General features: G+C 41.6%; 1 protein-coding gene across 1 annotated transcript in view; it reads right to left on the bottom strand.

The window, feature by feature from the left end:
- Nucleotides 1-19,830, bottom strand: part of RPRD1A (regulation of nuclear pre-mRNA domain containing 1A) — a 136,617-nt gene extending 116,787 nt beyond the window's left edge. The window contains exon 1 of the mRNA XM_075193991.1: nt 19,371-19,830. Coding sequence (XP_075050092.1) covers nt 19,371-19,521 — 151 coding nt within the window. The 5' untranslated portion in view covers nt 19,522-19,830. The remainder of the gene's footprint in view (nt 1-19,370) is intronic.
- Nucleotides 19,831-27,886: the final 8,056 nt, after the last annotated feature.

Here is a 27,886-nt window from a genome sequence, read left to right as displayed (position 1 = left end):
GAATTCTGGATTGAGAGGCTGTCCTCCATATACAATAAAGAACGGGGTTGCAGAGGTGGATTAATGAAAGGCGTTATTGTGAACAAATTCGGCCCATGGCAACATATCGACCCAATTGTCCTGATTAGCAGAGGAGAAGATCCTGAAAAATGTTTTCAGATCTTGATTAACCCTCTCGGTTTGAGAATGGTAAGAGGAGGAAAATTTTAGGCGGATGCCCAGGAGATGACACAGAGATCTCCAGAATTTTGATACGAATTGGACTCCGCGGTCAGAGACGATCTGCATGGGACAGTCATGTAAGCGAAAGATTTCTTTAACGAAGTGTTACGAAAATACTGCTGAAGAGGGCAAGCCAAACAAGGGGACGAAATGTGCCATCTTAGAAAATCTCGGTCCACAATCACCCAGATGGTGTTACATTTTTTGCTAGTGGGTACGTTCGTGATGAAATCCATGGATATAGGAGTCCATGGTTTAGTGGGCAACGGAAGAGGATGGAGAAGATCCAGTGGAGATTGACGAGATTTTTGTTGGGCACACACAGCGCAAGCGGCTACAAATTCTTTAATGTCGGACTGGTATTTAGGCCACCAGTACTGGCGAGAAATCAATTCACAGGTCTTACGAGTTCCTAGATGTCCAGAAAAACGTGAAGCATGGAACCATGTGAGAAGTCTTTTCCGCAAATAGGGAGGGACAAAGGTATTCCCCAGAGGAAAAGTAGACAGCGTAGTTGCTTGGAGGCATTTATGGTCCAAGATGGGCGTTCAAGGAGATCCTCAGGTTCAGCATTTTCAAAGGCTCGAAAAAAATCATCTTTTTTTATTTTTAAGCCCTGATTTGAAGGTCACATGAAGATCGAAACGTGAGAAGAACAACGACCAGTGTGCTTGACTGGGATTTAAGCACTGTGCAGACTGGAGGTAGAGGTTTTTATGATCTGTGAATACTGTGACCGGGTGACGAGCCCCCTCCAGAAGATAGCGCCATTCGCATAAGGCTAATTTAATAGCTAGCAGCTCCTTGTCACCAATGGTGTAGACCCACTCAGCAGATAAGAAATTTCCGAGAATAGAAAGCACAAGGATGACATTTGCCGTGACTGGACCTCTGAGACAGAACTGCTCCAACCCCAATCGTAGAAGCATCAACTTCAAGAAGAAAAGGGAGGGACAGATCAGGTTGTTTTAGGATAGGAGCGGAGGAAAAGGCTTCCTTGAGGAAGGAAAAGGCCTGGACAGCCTCTGGTGACCACTGATAGATTTCGGCTCCTTTCCTAGTGAGAGCAATTAAAGGGGCCACGATGGTAGAATATCCGGAGATAAAACGTCTGTAGTAGTTTGCAAATCCAAGAAATCATTGAATGGTCTTGAGGGTGTTAGGGGGAGGCCATTCCAGGATAGCCCGAACCTTCTCAGGATCCATCCAAAGTCCTGATCAAGAGACAATGTACCCAAGAAAAGGTAGCCTGGGAGCTTCCAAAGAACATTTCTCCAGTTTGCAATATAACTGGTTCTTACGAAGTCGAGAGAGGACTTCGTCAACATGCAGGCGATGAGACTGGAGATCCCTTGAGAAGATTAAGATGTCATCAAGGTACACCACCACAAAGGAATACAATAGATCTCGGAAGATCTCATTGACATAGCTCTAAAACATTGCTGGAGCATTACAGTGTCCAAAAGGCATCACTAGGTATTCGTAGTGGCCACCCCGCAAGTTGAACGCAGTCTTCCACTCTTCCGGCTCGTATCCTGATGAGGTTATAGGCCCCACGAAGGTCCAAATTAGTTAAAATTTGGCCACCTTTGATATGATGAAATAGCTTAGTTATTAGTGGAATGGGATATCGGTTTTTGATGGTAATGGAATTTAGGCCTCTGTGGTCAATGCAAGGGCGCAGGGTACCATCTTTTTCTTCACAAAGAAGAAACCAGCTCCAGCTGGAGAAGTGGAGGTCCTAATAAAACCCTGTTGTAAATTATCCTTGATGTTTAAGGCGGTGGCCTCGGTTTCGGCAGGGAAAGAGGGTAGACTCTGCCTCTATGAGGAATTTTCCCAGGTAATAGATCGATGGGGCAATCCCATGCCCGATGAGGAGGTAGTTGTTCAGCATATGTTTTATTGAAGACATCTGCAAATGACCAATATTGGGAAGGAAGCATGGAGGTAGTAGGGTCCATTACGGTATGGAGCGTCCTCAGTGGTTTTACTTGGGTAAGGCATCTTCCTGAGCAGGCTGTTCTCCAAGCCAGAATTTGAGAGGAAGGCCAGTCCAAGTGCGGTGAATGCAGATGAAGCCAAGGTAGGCCTAGAACAATAAGACTCTTAGCCAATGGAAGGATGAAAAAATATTTTTTTTCCCCGATGTAAGGCCTCCATCTGTAGGGAGAGTACATTGGTTCAGTGGTGAATACGGCAATTTACCAGAGAAGCACCATCAATACCGGTAATGACAATTGGTTTCTTCAGAGGCACGGAAGACAGAACAGTGAAATGAAATTCCCGGCAGCACCAGAGTCTAGTAGAGCACATGACTGAACAGATCCAGAGGACCATGTAGGGTGACCGGAAAGGAGCATGTTTGATTAAAAGAAAAATCTGGAGAGAAGTTAAAATGTCCTTAGCCTTACCTCCCCTGAGCAAGCTAAGGTCTGTCGTTTCCCGATCGTTTAGGACATAATTTGGGAAGGTGTCCAGGGTCTCCGCAATAAAAACATAATTTATTCTTAATTCTCTTTTCTTTCTCTTCCGGGGTTAGGCGAGAGCGGCCAAACTGCATGGGTTCATCGGAAGAAGTGGGAGATTGACTGGCGCCTCAGTGTCTGAGAGGTGGACATCTGGGAAACTCTTTTTCAGAAGATCTTTCTCTGAACTGTAGGTCCACCCTGTTACACAGTGAAATTAACTATCAAGAGTAGCAGGTAATTCCTGGGAGGAAAGGGCTTCCTTCACTTTATCAGAAAGGCCCTGCCAGAAGGTGGCTACTAAGGCCTCTAAGTTTCACTGAAGTTCTGAAGACAAGGTCCGGAATTCAATAACATATTGTGCCACAGAACGTATGCCCTGGCGTAGCCAGAGAATACTAGAAGCTGCTGAAATAACCCGACCAGGTTCAAAGATCTTCCGAAAAGTCATGATAAAAACAGAGGAGTCATTGAGGTGGTTATCCCAGAGAGGGAAAGCCCAGGCCAACGCTTGTCCACATAATAAGCATATGATGTAGGCGACCTTGGACCTAGAGATAGGAAAGTTCTGCGGAAGGAGCTAAAATTGAATTGAACATTGGTTAAAAAATCCCCTACAGAACTTGGGGTCCCCATCAAATTTGGAAGGAGTGGGGAGGCGTAACGTAGAGAAAGCAGGAGATGCCTCGAATACAAGAGGCTGAGTCAGAACTTGAACTGCGGCTGGAGGTGAAGGAGTAATTTGAAGAGAGTCCAAGCGGGTGTCCAGAGATTGCAAACATCGTAATACTTGCACCTGTATAGTATCTTGCTGTTCTAACCTTCCAACGAGATGTTGGAGTATATCTTAAGCTGAAGGATCTCTATCGGGATCCGTCATGGCTGGTTCTTACTGTCAGGATTCACTAGGATGAGTGAGATCCTTCTGTTCTGCCTGGGATTGATGGTACTTCACCCAGAGGCGCAGAATCTAACAGAGTGGAAGGTTTTCACCAGAGGTTCCCGCAAGAGAATTTGGGCCTGGCAGCTTCCGCCCTGCAGGTCGCGGCCCTGTAGGGGAGATCCCAGTGAGCGGTGATAGAGAACCTAGTACAGAGAAGAATGTAGGCACTAGATAGCCACAAATGAGTAGGATTACTGAGAGATGCCAGTGATAGTCCACAGAGAGAAAGTAGGTGATTTGCAGCAGCATACTTGGAGAGATGATAGCGATGATCTGCAGAAGTGACCACTAACAAGTGGAGCAGGCAATAGGTGAGTTGCAGCAATACACTTGGAGAGATGGTAGTGGAAACTATTGCAGATCATCGCTAACGAGTGGAGCAGGTAATAGGTGAGTTGCAGCAATACACTTGGAGGAGAGATGGTAGCGATAATCTGCAGGAGTTCCCACTAACGAGTGAAGCAGGTAATAGGTGATTGCAGCAGCAGTGTGCATGAGCTGCTTCCAGGCCAGGAGTCGACGAGAAGAACCAGCACTGAGAGGTGCTGGGAGAAGCCTTATAAATGAGAGGTAACCAATGGATGATTACCTGCGCATGTGCAGAGCTGATTGCTGGCCTGACATCCTGGGAAGCAGGGAATGAGGAATGAATGATATTCAGGTTACCGGGTGGCAGCCGTGGGTGAGCGACGTGTGACAGTACCTCTCCCTTTAACAGGTGGTCACCGAACACCTAGGACCAGGTTTCTTGGAAATTTAGAATATTGTTTCAATAATAATGGTGCTTTGACGTCAGAGGAAAGCACCCAAGAACGCTCCTCAGGACCGAAGCCCTTCCAGTCCACGAGGAATTTGATACCACCCTTACACTTCTTGGAATCCAGAATCTGTTTGATCTCGAATTCATCATATTGCTGCAGCTTGGGAGGGCAAGATGGAGTCACATGAGATGAGAAGCGATTGATGATAAGAGGTCTTAATAGAGAAATGTGGAAAGCATTAGAAATACTTAACAGGTACAGCATATATGTGATAGAAGTACTGTTCCTAGTCACCAATTCACAAACACAAACAGTCCAGGCAAAACATAGGTTTTAACAGTTTCAATATTCTCATGGTGGTGGAGCCAATGGTGGGCAGACTAAGGGTGGTGGCTAGGTTTTGATAGGTGAAACAGAGGAGGCATGACCTTGAGGTCTCCTCTCCCCCATGGTAATTGGAGACTGTTGGCTCTCTGTGGGGAAGAAGCGTAGGAGTCTAATCAACAGATACTATTATAACAATGACCTGGTTGGCTAAACAGGAGAGATTTGATAGAATCATATCATTGGCTGTTTGTGCAGGCTGAAGGTTGTAAAACTGCAAGTACAAGCATGCCCATGACTGCAATTGTCCCTGTGGAACAAATAGTTCCACAACAGATGGATTAGAAATAAAACAAATACACACATAAATGGCCTGATTCAAATCGTAAAGCTACTTGTTTTTTTTTTAAAATAACAAAAATAAAAAGAACACAGAACTTGAGCATAGTTCTGACTGTATTCAAATCCAAGCGAATCTCAACATACGTTGCCAGTTGAAGCTGGGTGGAAATATGCTCTGTCTAAATGTTATGTTACACACACAACTGACAAATCCTGGATGCAGCTTTTTTGGGACCGATTAAGAGCACTATGATGGTCTTCAAATAAATATTCTGAAATCTAAGGTTCCATCATGGGGAATGCAATGCACCACTGGATGTACAACTGCCTTCTCTCTTGGTTCTTCCTCCCCAACCACTACCATCTCTCCCATCCCTTCTACCTCTTCATGTTGCAGTCTCTGCAAGGTTCCGTCCTTGGCCCTCTACTTTTCTTACTTGGGCAGCACATTGGATTAGTGGTTAGCACTTCTGCCTCACAGCACTGGGGTTATGAGTTTTATTCCCGACTAAGGCATTATCCGTTTGGAGTTTGTCTGTTCTCCCTGTGTTTGCATTGCTGTCGTCTGGGTGCTCCGGTTTCCTCCCACACTCCAAAAACATACTAGTAGGTTAATGGGCTGCTATTAGAATTGACCTTAGTCATTCTTCGAGTGGTTGTAAGTTGCGGAAATTAGACTGTAAGAGGCAGAGACTGATGCAAGTTCTCTGTACACCGCTGCAGAATTAGGCGCGCTATATGTTAATGATGTTACTTGCTGTATGTAGAGAGTCCAAACTGCAAAATACAGACATGCATATGAACAATATAAGGTAACATCAGAAAGCATACAAAAAAATTATATTATAAAATAAATGAACAACTCTAAACACTATAAACATTAATACAATTGTGATTATTAAAAAACAATACAAAAATATTTTTTTTACATTAATTACATAAATCAAGATATTCTTAATGAGTACTTATAAGAAACCCAGGACTTGTATCTGCCACATCTGCGTCAGAACGCCCTCACTGTACATTATCTACACCCTTTCAAGTCATAGGCAGTCATGAATGTAATTTGTGTTGAGACATCAATCTGCATTCAATTGCATTCATTGGTGTAAGGTCCATTTCTCAGCATGCGCAGAGTTATTTTATGCAAGATACAGCATGCAAACAGACTTGGCAGTGTCCATAGATCTCTATAGAGTGTGGTGAGTCACGATCTTTTCAGCTGATGTTTATGACAGATTAGGAGAACAGATCTGAAGGTAAAATTGTGTAAAATGTGTTTAGTGTACACACGAATCGGCAAGCTGATCGGGTTTTTTTTTCTTCTTTTTAATCGTTGGTAAAATCACTAAGCATATAGCATCGGGAGAAATTTTGCATAGTGTGTACTCAGCCTGATATGTCAGTGCTTTATATATAAAAGTTAATAATTATAATGACTAGAGTATCTGCTCTGGCTACAGCTACATACTGGATTTTAAGTTGCACATATTTTAAGATACGTACAACTTCAATACTTAAATGTAAAAATGCAAATGCCTGGATTACTTTATTATATTCACAATGCAATTTTGTGTGAAGACCTGAATCAGACTCCATAATTTTTTTTCTTTTACAGGTCAAGTTCAGTTTTCTACTAGTAGCCCACTGAACAGAATGGTTTAACGTTAAAACTAAATATAAAAAAATAGTTTTTCTCTTAACTGAATACCAAGAACAAAATATAAGGCTAGATTGTTGTGAATGCACAAATACCAATATGTATAGTCTTACACGCATGTTGGCCAAAATGAAAATTGAGCAGAAAAGAATCCATGCCTAGAATGAAACTCTTCGTCTGAAGCAAACATAGCTGACGAGTCAGTCATCTTGGTTACTTTAGTTTTGCTTGCTTTATCCACTATAAGAAGTCCATTGATTTCAGTATTTGGCTTTTCATATAGATTAGCAATGATCAATGGAGTAGCATACTTGCCTACTCTCCCTGAAGATCCAAGAGACTCCTGAATTTTGGACCACCCTCCTAGCTAATCACCTTGAAAAGATGATGGGGCCTCAATGATGTGATTCAGGTTCTCAAGTCTCAGTGCACAATACAATTTGTGTTATCAGGGCCTCAGTGCATGCGACATCATGACACAATTTGCATCATCATGGCCCTGCAGCAGAGGACTAGGTCATGATGACATGAATTGTGGCGTCACTACCTCCTGTACTTACCCTTTGGATTTCCCCTCCATGATCACCCAGAGGGGAGGTCCAAAAAATAGACAAGTACTGAAAGTGGGTGTCACAACTGGAATGGCAGAACATGACAGTTGAGGCATTAAGCATCAGCTTACATGTTTTTTGGCTTTTTGACAGTAATATGAACACTGAAGGGAAAAAAAAAAAAAACGTGGGCAAGTAATCAATTATTCTTAAAGTATTCCTCAATTTAGCATTTAAAAAGGTAAAGTCTAAGGGGGTATATTTACTAAACTGAGGGTTTAAAAAGTGGAGATGTTGCCTATAGCAGCAAATCATATTCTAGCTGTCATTTTGTAGAATGTACTAAATAAATGATAACTAGTATCTGATTGGTTGCTATAGGCAACATTTCAACTTTTTCAAACCCGTAGTTTAGTAAATATACCCCTAAGAATTTTCCTTTTTATTCCTTGGCATTATTAGGAAGGCCATATAACTCTGACACAAGTATAATAGAATTATGTAGGTACTGATTATGATGAGCTAGTGCCAAAATTTTAATAAACAATATTTTAAATATAGTTACTTAAGTGTGAGATGCATCCTTCTTGTACAAAACAATGTATAAAACAGAACTTCAGCTGTACAGATTAAATGCGTGTGTCGATTGTTGATATTTGTAGTGGGAGATATACCAAATTAGTGGTTTGTGGTAAATAAATTACAGATAACCTTGAGATGAATAGAAATATTTCTCTTACCTGTATGTTGGGATGGGAAGTTAAATAGTTAAAATGGGGTTTATTAGGGACCTGTTGTTTGGCCGAAATAATAAACAAAAATAGATCTCAGAAAAGCTTTTAAAGGAACAGTATCATCAACAATTACATTTGTTATGTCAGTCTTCTTGTATGTTTTTCATCTAGCTTTTGTTCAGGCGCAGTGGAGAACATAAAAGCAGGTGCAAGCTGCTGTAGGATTAAAGCAATGGCATTTAAATGAGGGGCCATTGCGAAACTCAAGTGTTAAAATATGTTCAATGCAAGGGAGAGAAAGCAATGAGAAGTTATCAGACACAACAGTACCTTGAAAGAGGAGAGATAAACAATAGAATTTAAATAAGTAGCATAACATTGCTATCCACTTCACAGTCCGGCTCTCCTGATTTCAGCTTACATTTTAGTCCCAATAAGGATTCAAACTAAATTATGCCACATACAGTACCTTTTCTAAATTTAAATACAAAGGTTTGAAATAATGAGATTTTTGAAAGATTAAAATATGCTTTCAAAATACGGTGTTACATTCATAATCCGTGGCATGGATTGCATCAGCAGGTGAGAGGAAGTATAGGTGATCAAAAACTATTTAGTCTGCCTACACACAGAGCTAAGCTCTATTTTGTAGTTTAGCTTTGCATGAAAGACAAAGAAAAAGTGGAAGTGTCCCTCCTAAAAGAATTCAGTGTAAACTGATTATGTGGTTTGAAGTATTTCATAAACACTCAGGGAAAAAAAATATTTATGTTTCATTCTTTTAATGCAGCACATAGTATTGAGCGGTCAGAATTATAAGAGAAAATAAAACATACATAATTGAGATACATCCTATGTGGTCATCGCCTACTACTATAGAATACTAACAAGCGCAGTATAATAAAAAAAAATTAAAAAAAACACATGATGCGTTCACACAAGTGAACAAATTAAAGAACCTCTTGTCAAAACTTGTGTGCGTTTACTTATACAAGGATTTAATTATTCCTTCACTTGAGTTTACTAAAGCTAAAAGCTATAGTAGAGCCCATGTATACGTAGCTAAAGCTATCATATTTTATGTGCATTATGGCTAGTACAATATACAGAGAATGTGGCTGGTTCTTTAACAGACATTTTGAGCCAGCTGTTGATGATTTAGGCCTTTGTCTACTAAGTCCAATAAAAGGGCGGCTAGAAAACACAAAGGCAAATATGAGAGTGGTGATGTCCTTTGGTGGTGTTTGTCCTTTTATTCCACCAATACTCCTTAGGTAAAAAGAGGACTCGAGCACTGTGGATATTTATGGTTGTATTTGCCTTTGATCTTGCATTCAAGCATTAAATCTGGTGCCTCCAAGCTTAGTTCTTTCATGTAGCATACAACTGAGTACAATGTGTGCACCCATGAGAATTTACATAGTGAAATTGAAAACAAAACCAAAAAAGACACAGCTCCATAAAGTTAAAACTTTCATAAAATCTAATTGTGTTGAAGAAAATTCTAACATGGGTCAATTTTTTCCAGACCACTGATATGGCATTTGGATCAATAGATCAATCTGCTGCTGTCTGGTGCAGTGTGTTGCTCAGCTTTCTGCCGATCAGTAATCCTAAATCTTTTTTCACCCTAGTTATATTCCATTTAAAACATACAAGTAGTAAAAAGTTATTACCATGGTCCAGATGCATAACTCTACATCTGCATTATTACATCTACCATCTAAAAGATGGTGATGTGTTCAGAAGGACTAACGAAAATCTGTCCGTTATTGTGGCTTATAAATAGAACCACCGCAGGATTGGACAATAACAAACAAACATTCTACCATGAGAACAATATTAATACATGAGCACAGAGCAGGGCAGAGGGGTTAATTCTTTGGCGAGGTCAGAGCAGTATCTTCCCCGATAGCACAATCCAAGCTTCATTTTACAAAGTGTGATGAAACCCCTAACAGTTGCAACTTAACCCAGGTAATGGGGATCCTACTCTCCATAGCCCTCCATCATGTTCAGCAGCAGCGTGTTATCGATCTCTGCGGGAGACAACTTGAACGATAAAGAAAAGTCTTCCCACCCCATCTTTTAGCTTGTTTTGGTGTCTGGAGGAGGAAAGGCTCCATGCATAGAGAAAGAGACAGATCCCTGGTGACTCCCACTGATGACATCAGGAGACAATTAAGGCCTGCCCGAGTAACAGTAATACTATGGTAATAGAAAGTTAGTCGCACCACATTACCGTCCTTTTCCATTAGCGCAGAATTACTATGAGACTGGTATATTGCCCATACTTAGAACCCCTCCTCCAACACATTACACAGCTGCAGTTTGTAGCCAGGGCTGTGAGACTAACCATGGAGTTTGGTAAATAAAAATCATTGCATAGAGCAGCCTTATGGGGTCTATTTGGTATTGCAACTTTAATAACCCCATATGGTTTAGCGTCTTCGAGTGTCAATATGATATTCTCTAGGCCATATATAGGGTCTTTATAATAAACAGGTGATGAAGGACAGGGCCCAATCCCTGTGGTACACCACTAATAACTTTAGTTAAGTTTGAATATGTTCATTTTCATTTATAACTACCCTATGTGCTAGACTGTTATGTGGATGGTCTATACAGCTGTTTTACCTAGGGCTCTATTTATTTGGATGCTACAGATCACGACTAACCTGCCTCCACCTCTTTTTCGGTGATCCAGATATGTATCATAAGATTCTATTTTTACATAGGCTTTATTGTTTGTCTTCCGGGAAAGATACTGCCTACTAAAATTACTATATATGTATATATTTTTTACAAGTACTAAAGGCAAAATAGAAACGTGTAAATTATTTGATTAGCCGGGTTAGGGATATTAAATGTCTATTCATTACAAGGTTTGACTCAATTGCAGAATCTTGATAAGGAAAAAGGTAGTTATTACTCTTTTTTTTTATATATTCTGTCAAAGTTGAATAATTGGATGAAATAAACTATATTGATTGACATTGTTATGAAGCAATCGCACGATAAATAACGCACACATACACTTACACATTAACTTGTAAATAGTTCACCATAAAATAGTTCCAACACAGTTGTTTATAATCAAATGTAATAGAGTTTACAGTTAAACATAATAATGTTAAAAGCACTTGAAAAGTATCCAAGGCTCAGGATTTAGCAAATGTATCATGTTTAATGTCATTGTATAATTTCGGCTTTGCGATCGCTTTCTGCAATCAATAGTTATGGAAGATAAAAGATTGAATGATCAAAACGGCATTGTGTTTTAAGTTGTTTATAACTGGTTTGGGTCAGTTTCCTTGACAAGCACATGTTTTCAGCTGTTGGGGGAAGGTGATCCCCTCTTCCCAGAGAAATCCTTTGAACTGACCAAAGACCTGATTTACATTAGACTGTCCTGAACCCTGAACCAAAGGAAACATGTTCTATACTGAAACCGGATACTATCAAGCTTTTTTTATCAGCTCTTTCTCTCTCTCTGAACGTGGCTACATGTGAGCATGCCTGTGTTCCATTGTCCTCGGGGGAGCTCCATAGGGAAAATGTAATGTATTCAGTGTTTTTATACTTTCCTGTTTTAATGTAACATCTTTAATAGGTATCATGTATCGGCTATATTGTACTGTATTGTACTTGTTTATTGAACTGCTAATCAAATTGCTTTTGCTAAATAAATTGCTTGTGCTTCGGAAACACAATACAATCGCTTGGGCAATGCTTATTTGAAAACAATAGAATTACTTTAATAACTCTTACTTAAAACAGGAGAAGCCAGTGTTAGCCTTTTCCTTTTAGATTCAATGTAACCTAAACCCAACAACTTGTCTTTCAGCAACTGTTAGACCCAGGCAACTCAGGATCTGTCAGTGTTGACAGACAGGGTTGCCAGATGTATGTCTCTCCCTGGACTGCCTATCATCCAAAGTAACCTCTAATGACATGACTGTGACATGACAGTATTTATGTATACTAACGCAGCAGGTAGATACTTCTGATTTTATATATATATATATATAACATTCACCTGCCAAGAAATGTATCCTAGAGCTTCAATCACAACCATTTTGAATGTGTACATTTTTAGAGTGAAGCAATACCTCAATTTACAACTATTGTGACAGAAGCACTGGGAAAGTGTTGAATGACAGAGTTTACAGACCAGGCTTTCTGCCTTGTGTATATTAAAACCCCAGGAAGATTGTTTCTGTGTGTGAGAAAAAGCTTCACAAATGTGTTTTCTTTGTTTTTTCTGTTTAATAAAACTGGCTGAGGCTAGTTGTACCGAAAGCCCTGAACTCAAGTGACTTATCTGCTGCTGTTCACTACCATCTACCCCAGGCCATGGCACCTGTTCCCCCAACGTAGTTACAGCATTATAATATCTTTAGAGCTTGAGCATTAGTTTAATTTATTTATTTTTTTAAACAATGATCTTAAAGCAGCAATCCCACATAGTTTTCTTCATTAAAATATCAAGTTAAGGTACACTATTATTAGGCAAGCTGTTGAGATTTGGCATCTTGCCCATCATATACTTGAGGGTCAGGGGCAATAACCCTTAACTCCACAATGGTAGAATTTTCCTTTCCTGAACTCATTAAATTACAAGATTATAATATATGGAGGAGTTATGGGATTACTATTATAGGACAATTGTACGATAATGGATATTTAAAGACCTTTGCACACTTCTCTCAGGAGCAGGGGATCTGTAACTCTGCTTTTAATTGCTACCTCCTATTACAGCATGCCCTTTAGTCCCAGTTTCCCTCCTCTTACCCTTTGGTTCAACCAATCCCCCTCCACTATAAACTCTATTGTTCATGGTATGTGCTCGAAAAATTATTTATGTTCTATAACCTCAACTTTTCAGCGGCCCTGCGCAATTTAGGTACATGTAGGTCCAGCTGGGAGGAGGACTTGGGGACTCTTACTGATGAGGACTGGCTTCACATCCTTAAGAGTCTCCGTAGTGCACGTCTTACCTCCGCTATCAACAAATTCACTTGTTTAATCTCTATAGTCTACCACACCTCACTTGAGTGTTTACTCGTTATGTGCACCATCTTGTACTGGATGGCTCTCTACCCGTAACATTCACTGTACATCGCATAAACATATGTATTTACAGATGGTTTGTTTTTGTGGCGAGTTTCTTTTCTTTTCCTTATAATACATAATTGTGACTTGATCACTGATAAATAACTTCTGGTATAAATTTATTTAATGGAAAAAGCGCAGGGCGCTTATTTATATAATTGCACATGCACTTATTTTTGATATTGTGTATATTTTGAAATAGGAAATCGTTATTTCTGAGACCAGGGTAGAAAATTTGTTTTTCTGTTTTAGCCTTTCTAAAGGAAATGCCTTATTTCTGATACAATGAGCCTTTGTGGATGGAGGTCTTTTGTGTATTGGGATGTGTTTTGTATGGAAGTGTCATTGTTTGGGGTTTGTAAGGTTGCTAGCGTTAACCTCCAATTAAGCATATGGGGAGGGAGTCTGATAGCAGGAAAAGCCTGCTGGGTCGTTAATGTGTGGCCTTTTGTCAGAGTGTTCAAACCTTTCTGAACATTGTGAACAGCATGTGATGCAGGACATCACCGCGTTTCTAGAATTTTACAGATAAGTGTAAATATCGTTAGCTTTGCAATACATGTAAATCTGTGTTTTGGTGTAACAGGTTACATCCTGATTCTAAAAATAGCCTGTGTCTAAACTGTATAAAAGGCACTGGCTTGTATTGAAAACTTGTTCTTCTTGTTTCTGATCTAATCACTGGTACCTCGAACCAGTGTGAGAGCAAATAAACATCTTGCGTCAAAGACTCACTTGAAACATCTTCAATATTGCTGTATTTCTGTGACCTGCAGATTAGACCCCAAATCAAATCCGTTCTCTGGCTGTTTCTGAGGTTGAACCCAGCTTTTCTAATACCACCGCTCTGCCTGCTGCCCTGGTCAGTGTGATAGGTCAGGGGGTTCCGCCCACAGCATCCCTGATCCATAGTAAGAGGTCAGGAGTACAAACCCAGGTTCACCAGTAACGGGGTACACTCGCAGCATCAGTTACCCTGAAAAAACCCGGTTCTGGATGCTGGTATAGGAGTCCAGTGGTGGCAACCTTTGTAAGCCCCTCCTAGTGCGGCAAGAGAGCGTATTTGAGATAACAAAAGGGAATGGTGTCAAAGTAAGCCCAGCCAGTTCCCAGCAACAACAGACAGGGTGGCATAGGCGGTCCATCCTGTCACAATAATGATAACACCTGCTAGTCTTTGGCCAGCTGTCAATTTCAATTTTGAGCAGTCGTATTCTTTATTAATGAGGGATATTTTCACGGATGTGGTGATCCTCAGGATATCCTTCCTTATATCTTACGCTCTGTTTTTCATGGTTGTTTTTTCTTTTTGTTTTGCACAAAAAACAATAAAAATCTTATCTGATTTTTATTTTTTTTAAACTTAAAGTACCTTTTAAATATGCAGCAGTCCTTATTTCAAAGCATGTCATGTGAAGGCATAGGGAAAAGGAGAAGTAGAATGATGATTTTACTTCACACAGTGACGTTCAAAAAGTTCTCTGCTCATTACATCATGTAGTGAGCAGAGAGTACAGTAGTAGTAGCCACAGTAGTACATGACAATGTGTAGAATTATAAATCATTAATAGCAGCCTTAAGAAACAGACCAATGAGAATGGTAAATATCAAGATTATTTGTACAGACCATCACAGCGAGTTATGATAAAAAAAAAAAAAAAGCAAAAAAACCCTTCATTTATTCATTGTATTGTTGCTCTAATGTAATAAAATCAAAGAATCATCAGCAGTCTTTGAAAAACTGGACTACATTCTGATGTGAACAAATAAAATATAAAAGAGTGACAGCCTACCTTAAGTAACGATTTTAAACAAATAACACCATATGCAACACATTGTATATGGTGTTATTTGTTTAAAATTGTTTAAAATTGAAGATCACAATCTTCAAAAATAAAACTAAACATTGGTGTTGTGAAAAAAGGAGGAGGGGTTTATCTTTGTAACGCATCACAAGATGTTAAAAACCTTGCATTATTACAAATTTGTTTTAAAAATATATACAAAAAGACTGTCAAGCACAGAAGGGTTTTTGACAAGTAAAACCAATTAGAAATGTAGCAGGTTACATTTTTGGCTGAATTTTTTAAACAAATATTTTGACAGATGACTCTTTTCATGAATGTTTTTAAAAGGACTACATTAAGTTTGTATATCATTGATGTCTACATGTAAACATAGCATTTAAGGAATCTTAATGGGGAAAAAGTTTTTATAATACACTTTGAAATATAGAATATTTTCATGCAATCCATGTTAAAGATTAAAGCATCAAGTTAATGTTTTTTTCTATTTTATTGATTTAAAGCATATGTTTAAATCAACTGTGTCTCCACAACAGCCATTATACTTGCTATTTCTTGTTACATCAAATTACCCTCTTATGGACTGTCAATGTGTTACATAACTAAGACCTAATTAGAAACTATTGTTTGTAGCACAGGGAAAACAATTGATTGGGATGCTCTATCCAATGGGACTAAAACAGACAGCTAAAATGAGAAAAAGTTGTCATGACCAATGTGACTGGATCACTATTAAATAACTTTTGGTAAAAATGTATTTAAAGGAAATAGCGCAGGGCGCATATTTATATAACTGCATAGCCACTTATTTCTGTTTATTGTAAGATGGGAAGTCGTTATCTCTGAGACCAGGATAGAAAAGTTGGTCTGTCCTGTTTTCACCTTACTAAAGGATATGCCTTATTTCTGATGTATATATCTGATACAATAGGCCTTTGTGGATGGAGGTCTTGTGTGTATTGGCATGTATTTAGTATGGAAGTGTCATTGTTTAGGATTTGTAAAGTTGCTTGTGGAAACCTGCAATTAGGACATGTCCAAGGAAGTCTGATAGCAGAAAGTGCTAACGAAGTTTTGTGATGAAGTGTCATGCCTGCCCTGGCCAAAGACCTCATCAGGGGGTCGTTACTGTGGCCTTTGGCAGAGTGAATTTCATAGATAAGTGTAAATTTTGTTAGCCTTGAAATGTATGTAAATTCATGTTTGTGTCAATAGAGTATATCCTGTTTCTAAAAATAGACTATTTCTGAACTGTATAAAAGAGGAGCTCTGTGAGCATATAGTTGTTCTCCTGAATTGTCATCTGACCTGATCACACTGGAACCTTCCACCAGTGTGTGTGAGCAATAAACATCTTGCTTCAAAGACCTGTTGGAATCATCTTCAACACTGCTGTTTTCCTGTGATCTACAGATTAGACCCTAAAATCTAATCCGTTCTCCGGCTGTCTCTGCGGTTTGGACCCAAGCTATTCCAGTGCCAACGCTCTGCGCTACCCAGCAGCCCCGGTTTGTGTGATTAGGCCAGGGGAGATCCATTCACAGCAACCCAGATCCATAGTAAGAGGTCCGGAGTTACCAGCCTGGTACACCAGCCAGACACTTTCTGCTATCAGACTTCCTTGCACATGTCCTAATTGCAGGTTTCCACAAGCAACCTTACAAATCCTAAATAACGACACTTCCATACTAAATACATCCCAATACACACCAGACCTCCATCCACAAAGGCCTATTGTATCAGTTATATGCATCATAAATAGGCATTTCCTATAGCAAGGTTAAACAGAGACAAATTTCTCCCCTGGTCCCAGAAATAACGACTTCCTATCTTGCACTAAACAAGAATAAGTGCAAATGCAATTACATAAATAAGTGTCCTGCGCTATTCGCTTTAAATAAATTTTTACCAAAAGTTATTTAATAGTGATCCAGTCACAGTATTTTAAAGAAAGAAAGTTTCATGGTCCTTTTTTGGGGGGAAAGTGTCTTGAAAGGTAAGTGCACTCTGAATTTTAAGTACAGAGCCAAAACATATTTAACTATACGCTAAGCTCATCGAAAGCAAGTAGACTTATTTTCTCTCTTTATTGCCACAATAATGAAATGTGCGTGTGTCCTCTATCAATCAGATACTCCACTAAGCTTGTATTCTAATGATATAACTATAAAAACATTGAATTCCATACCACATATGGATAAATAAGATGAATAGGCAACAAATTTTAGTGTTGCCAATAAATTCAAATGTACACAAACTGAAATCACCACTCTAAAGTTGCACATTCCCCTTGAGGTTATACCAGCATCTGTAATTTCAGGTTTTCCTTAGAGGTTTGGAGAACTGACAATTATTTAAATTATGCTCATCATTTTATAATCATGCTCAACATTTTGTAAACTTACAGGCAATTAAATCCAGTGAGATTTGTTTTCTTTAAGCTGTAGCATGTGTGTAAAGAAAACCGGTCATTTTTTAAATGTTGCTTATTTTACATAGCGCCAATTGCACAAAAAAAATACAAAGCATTTTATTTTGTCATTCCCTCTGCTCGTAGAGATTGTAGAAATAACCCAAAACACATGATCTCTATGCAAAGACAGGAACTCAAGAGTCATTCCACTGCATTATCCTCCTCAATAGCAGGCACTTCCTCACATTTGGGAGGGCATTCGTATGCATGGGAAGTTCACAGAGGAAGAGATTTAATGACACAAATGAGGTCTGCCCAGACTGTTAGATGTATCAGCCAAGGGACCCAGCAAGAATTGGTAAGTAAACCTGTATTTCATGTTGGGTCATCTTATGCCACCAAAAACTAAATATTTCGTTTTGGTTGGATTTAATCTTCAAGTCTGTACTAGATGATGTCTTTTACCATATTAGTTATGATACGGTAAGTGGACAATACCGAGATTTATTCTACATTGGCTTTATTTACTCCAAATGTTAGTGTGTTGTGTATATATTTATTTGCAATAATAAAGTGGGAGTTATCCATGTTGCTTTCCTTCATTCTCAAAATATTTGTTACTCAAGAGAGTATGCCATCTTCAGTATCCTATATTGAGATCCTCTTTGACGAGCATAAACAACAGAAACGTCTGGGCTCGTATCTCCCTGCACACACAATGGTAGAGTTAAAAATGTGCCAGTCAGACAAAACATAAGATTCTGTATTTTTCATCCATTCAGATGTATTTTTTCCCCTATCAATGTATAACAGTGGATGTGAACGCACACACACAAAAACACACTGGCTACTCCCTCGTGTTTCGAAGACACTGCTTTAAAACATAAACAACTAACATATTTTGCTTTACTCTGTCTTATTTAGTGAAAAAAATCAAGGAAATACACACTTGTGTGAACTGAGCATAATACACAACACTTGCTAAAAAGAGGATGGACTGTCAAACTTACTGGCCACAGACAGTGCCACAATCAACAGGGCTGTTTCTCAGCCACAAACCTTTAAGTCTAGAGGTGTAGCCATGGCATCTGGAGTGAGCACAAGCTACAACACATCCTCCAGTACTAAAGCAACATGGAGGTATGGGTGTAAAGGCGGGCATGACCAACAGAGTGTGTGGAAAGCACGCTCCACCCATGTGATGGGAAATAATGTAACTGGAGGATCTCGGGATGAATGTTGTGGTACTGCATCACACCTAACACCTTGAGCACATACTCCAACCATGTGACACCTTCAATTAGAACTAGGTCTATGACCCATAGAGTTGAACATGGAAAAAGAGTTTGCACTTGCAAGTCTGTCAGCTCTGCTAGAAAGCTGTCATAGCCACTAGATGGCCTGGTATTATGCACCAACAAGAATGCTGTGGGTGGTCTCATGTGTACAACAGCTTCCAAACATTTCCTCTATAGCACTCTGCAGTGTAGACACACAACAGGGCACTGTAGAAATAGCAAGTACTCAATTGGGATCTGCATTAAGTCATCTCCAGTGATGGGGGGCGGGCTGTATTACCTTGTATGTATGAGTAACTTAATGGCTAATTGTCAGTGTCTTTTTTTTTTTTTTTGCAGTAGTTAGTGGCTGTCACTAGCTCTGTTCAACCGGAACACAATGGAGGTGACAAAATTCCGCGCTGCCTACTACTTGGAGCTAATCTTACCCACCTTTTAAGAACACGTGTCCATATTGTTTTCGGTATGAACTATGAAATACAATTATGCTCATAACATGTAATGCTCAAGCTGTAAAACTAGATGGTTAAAACTTCATTTACTCGCACATTATAACTAATGTCAATCTTATAAGTAAATCACTCATGTCTGTGCTGAATTCAGCCAGTAACACAAGTGTTCCTCAGCGGTATTTTTACGTCTGTGCCAAAAGCTGGTTAAACGTCATGGTATGCAACAGAGTTCCCAGGCCAGTTTATTGCGTCCTAGTACAAGCTGCCATCTTCCTGCCTTACCTTTCCGCAGTTCCCTATCCCACACGGAGACAATGACCCGAGAATGCTTTCTATGGTGAATAAGCCAGAGGGACAGGGTCTGCACGCTCTGCTGAGAGTTACTAAGTTCCGACAGCTTTTTCTCCAAGGCCGCCTCTGAGAACGCAGACATGCCTGAAGGCTAAACACCACAGGGAATATTATGGAGGCAGTCTGTAGATGAAGCAGGGTGAGAATTTTGGTGATAATGTTTAGCAGCTGAACGGCTGTAAAGATGCTACTGTTCCCGATCTTTCCATTCAAGAAACACTGTATATTCAACGCTATTCAAATATGCAGTCCACAATGAACCATACACCTGGGCTAGAATTCAGCCGATAGTAACTAGAACATCTTAAGCTGAGGTAGTTTCAGACGTCATTATGAGAGGACATAGAAATAGCTAAATCACCTTCTTCGAAAGGACCTTCTGTCGTCACGAGGTCATGTGATTGCAGCAGTCACATGGTACACAGCGTAGACAGGCTATTAAATATTATAAGGGCACAGTCTTGCCCTTTAAGGTTACATCTAAAAAGCGTAATTTTTCCATAGGGAATCTGTGAGAGGGGGGCTATGGTGTTTGAGGGTCTACATTTTAAAAAGTATTAAAGCTATTAAACTATGAAATTTGGCATGCGAATGGAGCACTGTTCACAGGTGCCGCATGTGAAATTTCAGAAAAAAAGAATAAAAAATGTCAATTTAGGAACAATCTAAAGTTCAAAATCAGTCCGTTTTTTTTCACTTCTTGTTTCGCAAAAGTTGCTGTTTTTCTGGGTTTTTTGGGGGAGCGTAACTCAGTGTACAGGGCGTTTAAAGACACCCGGTAAGTTTTGTTAAAAAGCTATTAGGGCTGAGGAGTGCCTTTGAGGGTGCACAAATTTGAGAAAGTTACAGTTTTTTTACAATTTGGTAAAACATGCCCCATTTTAAAGCATACTTGCCAACATTTAATATTGTTTTTCCGGGAGTTGCCAGGGGGAGGTGGGCGTGTAGGGGGCGGGGCCCCGAAAATCGTGACATTTCGGCCCCGCCCCGTGACGTAATGACGCAAATTGCATCATTTTACAGCGGGGGCCAAACGCCACGATTCCCGATGAATCGCGGCGTTTGAACCAAATTCTGCCTACTTCCTAGTGAAGTGGGCAGATCAGGGAGATCGGGAAATGCGGGAGTCTCCCGGACATTCCGGGAGAGTTGGCAAGTATGTTTTAAAGATAGGTGATTTCAGAAAAGTTCATAACGTTGCACATGTCAGAGAGAGTCTTGTCCTGGGTGTACTGAAAATGGCTACACTTGAGAGCACAAACATGGCTGACTGACCTCTCGCTAAGAAAAAAATTTCTGTGAGTAGGAGTACAATTAGCCACATTTGGGGGGTAGAGGGAGGATGGCTGGGGTTTAGGGACTGGGGGTGGGCACACTAGCATTTTTAGTCCTGGCACCGCTCTTATTTCTTAGTTTAATCTCTCAGAGCGGTGCCAGAGCGGCTGTGTAAGAGCCCGTTTTAAATCTCCCGCCCCTCAGTGACGTCAGTTAATTTATTTACTGCACTGAGCTGGGGGCGGGAGATTTGAAACTCCTCTGTGCTGTTGCTGGAGCTGGAGAGATTGGATTTATGCTGTAGCGCTCAGGAGCTGACAGCCAGCTGAGGCATTAATAGTAGTGTTGTTCTTACTGTACATACATATATATCTGCCCTGGATCTGAGTAACTTGACACACTACCAAACATTGCTCTAGTTCATAGACCCCCCTCATTCTACCAAAAGCCCCTCTCTGTAGACTGCAGCCTGTGTCAGTGTCATTCAAAGGGAATGACACTCCATGCGATCCCGACATCCCCCTCTTCCCCAGCAGTGTGTTTGCAAAACCTCTATCCCCCAGCTCCGTACTGACATCCAACCATCCAGAGGCTGCTCTCCTTCCTCCTCCGCCAACAGTCATGCCTGGTTATCCCCTTCCTATGTTTCCTCCACAGCCAACTCAGGCTCCTGGTCCAGAACCTACTCCATCACAGTGGAGGATCCAGGGGGGTGGGGGCAATCGCTGTCGACGGCTGCACAGTATGTGCAGGTCCGTTCGGCAGTGACAGTGTGCTGCCCGGCTGCTCTGATTGTGTTTTAAACACAGAGCACCCGGACAGCACACTGTCACTGCCGAGCGGACCTGCACATAGTGTGCAGCCGCCGGCAGCCTTAGATGTCAGAAAGGGGGCGGGGCCTATATCACCCCGGGTACAACAAATTTCGAGCTCCACCACTCCAAATCTATTGGTTTCCCCAAAGGCTGTAACAGTGCCTCACCTTCCTCCTCCTTCCTTTTATTCCACCCAAACCTAAATTCTTAGTTTTCGGTGGAGTTATTAATTAAAGATGTTTGGTGGGAAATTGACTTTTCCTGGGAAAACAGTACATATGAAAGCACTTGCTTTATAGTATTGTGATGTCCTAGTATGTCATACCTGTATGTACGTTTATACTAGGGGTTTTCAACATTTTCTATAACATATACCGCTGTGTAGTTGTTTACCCATTTCAGTGTGTTTATCAACGTACTTCCTAACCTGAGATAACATTTTAAAAATGTTTTTTTTATGTTTTATTATTATTGCTATTGTTTACTTATATAGTACCGCTTGACTGAATAAAAATTAAATATTATCTGTAGACTCCAAAGCAACAGTTCTAGTGGTTGCTAAATTATCATGGAAAATGGAGCATGATTAACTTACCATGAAACACTAAGAAACCATCTGTTGAGAAATAGTATTAGAATAGAAAGAGTATTTTAGTTTTATCCCACTAGTATAGCTCTACAAAACTGATATAATTTTTAAGACTTTCAGTTCTTTTTTTTTTTTTTAAGTATTGTACACACTGGTCTAATCATTTAACTCTATTTTAGGTTAATACTTGGCACCCATATTGGTGAGTTACCCTTTCCTTTTTTTTCTGTGTAGTAAACAATGTGAAATTCGCATACTTGTAATGACAGTTCCATTTCTATTGCCAGTACACTTTTGCTCCCACCAACCTATTCTTTTAAATAGATAAATGATATAATACAATTAAAATAAAAAATGACATACACTATTTGTTTAAAACAAATGTAAATAAAAGTTATTTGAGATAAAGTAAATAATTGTAAAATAAATACTATTAAACAAAAATCATGTGAACATGAGTCGCAGTCTCTGCTGCAGTCAGTCTTCTTCTACTATAGGTAATCTACCTAGATACTGGTGCGTCCGTACTATTGTCGCTGTGACTAAATGACTTTGATAACACCTTAACCTGCCTGTCCCTCATTTCTCACAAAATGTAGATTATAGCATGTACTTTTTATAGCCCTTTCTTTTGTTCCCCAGCTCAACAGAGTACAACTGCTGTGTCCAATTACATGTGGATAAGTGGACATTGTTACCATGCCTAGAGAAGAGACTTCTTCATTTCATTCTACTCATTATAAAAACATGTTTGTTGTTAATTCGTAGATGCTGTTATGCATTGTTCTAAAATTGAAGACAGGTGGGTTATAGGTGAAGATCAGGTGGTGTCCAGGATACAGGTGAGGGGACTGGAGCTGCATTCATTCTCCCCCCCTTCTTTCTCTACAGGAAGCATGGAACAGCTGTGGACCCTGTGGAATCACAAAGTAGTGTAAGGGGCTAATTTCAGGAGAGGTTAACTGTTATGATATTTGAAGGTGAGGAAGGCCAATTAGTACCCATTGTCCTTCACAGGACTTCCTGAGACATTCTGTCTGTGAAACCGCACGGGAGCTTCTGTGGAATAACAGCTCATCTCCAATCCCCCTCTACCCACCTGATCCAGCACCCACCAATGTTTAAAGAGGGAGAGAGCCAGGGGCGTGGAGAGAAAAATGTTTGGAGAGGAAAACACTGTGGAAATTTGACCCAAGATATAAGGAGCCACTCCAAGGGGGGAGATGATGTTCATTCTGTGGATTGATTCCTGGAAGGTGCAAGGTCTGGTGTTGAGATACCATTCTCTACCAGAGACTACATATGCAGCTGAGAGAAATTCATGGGTTTGCAAATCAGGACAGCCAGGTGACTGTAACTCCTTAAGCCAGTGGGGTAAGGGACAGATTATGTGGTAAACCTGCCTGGCATTTATTTACTGAGTGTATATAATATTCTAGTGATTGTTTTTGCTACAATAAATGTACTGTTGTTCTTTTCTAATTGCATTTGTAACTAATAAGAACTCTAGAAGGTACTGGGTAGGTTTCTCTGGCATAGGAAGGCACCCCTGTGTGGCCTGCCAGCGTGAAGTGGGTAGCATTGGGCCAGAAAAAAAAAAAGTATCTTCACAGTTTCCAAAAGCCAGAGGTTACATTTATACACAGCACAGTTGTAAATTAAATGACATCACAGTTACACACAGTTAAAACTGTAAGGTCTTCATTCATTGGTTGAGGGGTCTTGCACTCTCAGATACTCAACGTGGCATTGGTGGATTCCTCTGGTTATTGTTCTCAGGAATGTCAAGTGACCTTACTTCAAATTCCTGACTCTAAACTTGTTCAGACTAGTTCTTAATGATCCTTGAGTGCTTGCTATTAGTACATAGAAAAATTATATTATCCATAACTAGCGTATGCTAAGTGCGAACGCTACGTAAATAGCACCAGAAGCGTTCTCATTAATTTTTAAGCTGATTTTTTTGTGTACTCAAATATATTAAATAAATATGCAGCTGTTCTAGCATGGATTCTTAAACTTCTGATGTATCCCCTTATCTCATTGTTCATATTATACATTGATTAAAAGAATGTTACACGCTTACCTGTCCCCGTTCCAGCGCTGCGATCTCCGCTATTTCCGGGTCTCGGCAGCGCTGTCACATAATCCTGCAGGCGGGGAATTCAAAAACTGCTCTATAAAAAACCTGCTCTGACGCCTGGGCAGTGTTAGAGCAACTTCTCCTGTTCCTGACTTTGTGATTTCCTGTGATTCCCAGTGTACCTTGCTGACCTTCCAGATTCTCCTCCAGTGTACCAGACCCAGGCTTGTTTGACCATGTTATCTCATTGCTCCAGTGTACCAGACCCAGGCTTGATTGACTACATTACCTCGTTGCTCCAGTGTACCAGACCCCGGCTTGCTCACTACGTCTAGATCTCCGCTCCTGTGTACCAAACCCAGGCTTGTTGTACCACGCATATCTCTATATCCAGTGTACCAGACCTATCCTGACCACAGAGTGGTTCCTATACTACCTTCCAGTTCCAGGGAGTCCGCAAGCTACCTTCCGCATCCTTACCTCTAGAGGCAGACAAGTGGACCGCGACCTGTGTTCCTCCGCAGCAAAGCCCATCCCGCCTTGCGGCGGTTCTTGGTGAACACCAGAGGGTTCGTTAGACTCCGCACCACCGGCCGGCCAGCGCTGATCTAGAGTAAGGCAAGTACTCCATATTTATTATCTATTTCCCTGCACGATACACAAGTGTTACAGTTTGCTCTGACCATAATATGGATACTTCGGGAGACCCTTCTCCTAGGGATTTGCTCCAACATTAGTTAGGAAGGGTAGAAAAACAGGAAGCTAATCAGGATCAGTTGCTTAAATTTTTACAATGACTGTACCTTGCAGACAACCTTCGTAGCATCAGGGGCGGCCTCAGCTCCCACACAGGCTCCTACTGTCCCCTCTTTACCTACAGGTGCAGCTTCATCTTTACGTGTTCCTAACTCACCTAAGTTTGATGGGGACCCCAAGTTATGTAGGGTATTTTTGTATCAATGTGCTATACAATTTGAGCTCCTTCCCAGAAATTTTCCATCTGAAAAGGCTAAAGTAGCATATATCGTATCCCTCTTGTCTGGTCAGGCCTTAGCCTGGGCATCCCCGCTCTGGGAGAGAGATGATCCCTTATTACATAATTACTCCAATTTCCTTTCTACCTTTAAGAAGGTTTTTGATGAGCCCGGTCGGGTCGCCAACGCAGCTACCAGTATCCTTCGTCTCCGGCAAGGGAGTCTTTCCGTAGGCCAATATGCTGTACAATAAAATATCTATAAGGCGCATCAAGCTCCTGGACCAAAAATTGAACAAATTATTCTGGTTCTCACTACCTAAAGATATATGATCATAAAGTCCAACAAAAAGTCCAACAAGACAATTATAATTGTTATTTTCTTTCTTTGTTCTCCGATCTTCTATAGATATAATTTTCCCTTATAATATAGGCAAATCTTTGTTGCGGATGTATTTTCTCCAAGTAGTATCTCAGATGTAAATATGTGGAGAAAGCAATAAAAAAGGAGGACTGGGTAAGTGATTTCATTAATCACTTATAGTATACACCAGTGGTTCCCAAACTTTTGCAGTTCGCACCCACCCTCTAGAGTCTCCAAATTTTTTAAAGGCACCCCTCCAAAATAATTATTGAGCAGTCCTGTTTTAGAAGTAGTTGGGTCAAAAAATTGTAATAAGTATTTAGGTCAGGACAGAAATACTTATTTAGTTGTATACAAAAATGCCCCTTCTGCATCCAGACACTCTGCCCTCAGGCACTCTGCCCCCTCTGCATCCAGACACACTGCCCCCTCTGCATCCAGACATACTGCCCTCTCTCACACTGCCCCCTCTGTCACGCTGTCCCCCCTCCTCTGCTCTGTCATGCTGCCCCCCCTCCTCTGCCCTCTCTCACAATGTCCCCCTCCTCTGCCCTCTCACGCTGTGTCCCCCTCCACTGCCCCTCTCACGCTGTGTCCCCCTCCTCTGCCCCGCTTTGCCTCTCCTCTGCCCCACTGTGCCCCTCCTCTGCTCTCTGTCCCCCTTCTCTGCCCCGCTGTCCCCATCCTCTGCTCTCTGTCCCCATCCTCTGCTCTCTGTCCCCATCCTCTGCTCTCTGTCCCCATCCTCTGCCCCTCTGCCCCCCTCCTCTGCCCTCTCTCACAATGTCCCCCTCCTCTGCCCTCTCACACGCTGTCCCCTCCTCTGCCCTCTCACGCTGTGTCCCCCTCCTCTGCCCCGCTTTGCCTCTCCTCTGCCCCACTGTGCCCCTCCTCTGCTCTCTGTCCCCCTTCTCTGCCCCGCTGTCCCCATCCTCTGCTCTCTGTCCCCATCCTCTGCTCTCTGTCCCCATCCTCTGCCCCTCTGCCCCCCTCCTCTGCTCTGTCCCCCTCCTCTGCCCTGCTGTCACCATCCTCTGCTCTCTGTCCCCCTCCTCTGTCCCGCTGTCACCATCCTCTGTCCCCCTCCTCTGTCCCGCTGTCACCATCCTCTATCCCCCTCCTCTGTCCCGCTGTCACCATCCTCTGTCACCAACCTCTGTCCCGCTGTCACCATCCTCTGCTCTCCTCCTCTGCCCCGCTGTCACCATCCTCTGCTCTCCTCTGTCCCGCTGTCACCAACCTCTGTCCTGCTGTCACCATCCTCTGCTCTCCTCCTCTGCCCCGCTGTCACCATCCTCTGCTCTCCTCCTCTGCCCCGCTGTCACCATCCTCTGCTCTCCTCCTCTGCCCCGCTGTCACCATCCTTTGTCACCAACCTCTGTCCCACTGTCACCACCCTCTGCTCTCCTCCTCTGCCCCTCTGTCACCATCCTCTGCTCTCCTCCTCTGTCCCGCTGTCAACATCCTCTGCTCTCCTCCTCTGCCCCGCTGTCACCATCCTCTGTAACCAACCTCTGTCACTAACATCTGTCCCACTGTCACCATCCTCTGCTCTCCTCCTCTGACCCCTGTCACCAACCTCTGTCCCGCTGTCACCATCCTCTGTCACCAACCTCTGTCCCGATGTCACCATCCTCTGCTCTCCTCCTCTGCCCCGCTGTCACCATCCTCTGTCCCCCTCCTCTGCCCCGCTGTCACCATCCTCTGCTCTCCTCCTCTGCCCCGCTGTCACCATCCTCTGTCCCCCTCCTCTGCCATGATCCCTCTCACTCTGCCCCGCGCCAGGCGCCAGCCATAAAAAAAAAACAAAACACAGAAACTTACCAATCCGTCGGACGCCAGGACCCAGCAGCCTCCTCTCTCCTGCAGAAGCTTGTTACTGACGTCGATATTCAGTGACAGCTGCAGGAGAGAGGAGGCTGCTGGGTCCCGGCGCCCGACGGATTGGTAAGTTTCTGTGTTTTTTTTTTTTTATGTCTGGCCCGCAGCACCCCAGTGACAGCGCCGCGGCACACCTGGGAGCCGCGGTGCACAGTTTGGGAACCGCCGGTATACACCCAGAATAAACACCAAGAAGTAGTGTTAAACAGTAGAAAATGTCACCAGTAAGTGAAGATAGTATAACATATATTTTTAACTACACTTACACATCAATAGATAAAATCCTTCTGAGGATGTATTATTCTTTCATAAATATTTCTACCATTGATCCGTAGAATCGGCAAATATACATAGGGGAAAAATAGAACCACATCTGGGGGTAAATGTATCAATATGCGGGTTCTTCAACACCCGCGTGTTCAGCCTCTTCCGCGATTAAATTTCAAGCGGCGCTGCATTGTAAAGGG

Source organism: Mixophyes fleayi, unplaced genomic scaffold, assembly GCF_038048845.1.
Source record: "Mixophyes fleayi isolate aMixFle1 unplaced genomic scaffold, aMixFle1.hap1 Scaffold_122, whole genome shotgun sequence".
In the NCBI taxonomy this organism is placed as follows: Eukaryota; Metazoa; Chordata; class Amphibia; order Anura; family Limnodynastidae; genus Mixophyes; species Mixophyes fleayi.
The sequence above is the reverse complement of the archived record's forward strand: the minus strand, read 5'-3'. Positions and strand labels throughout refer to the sequence as shown.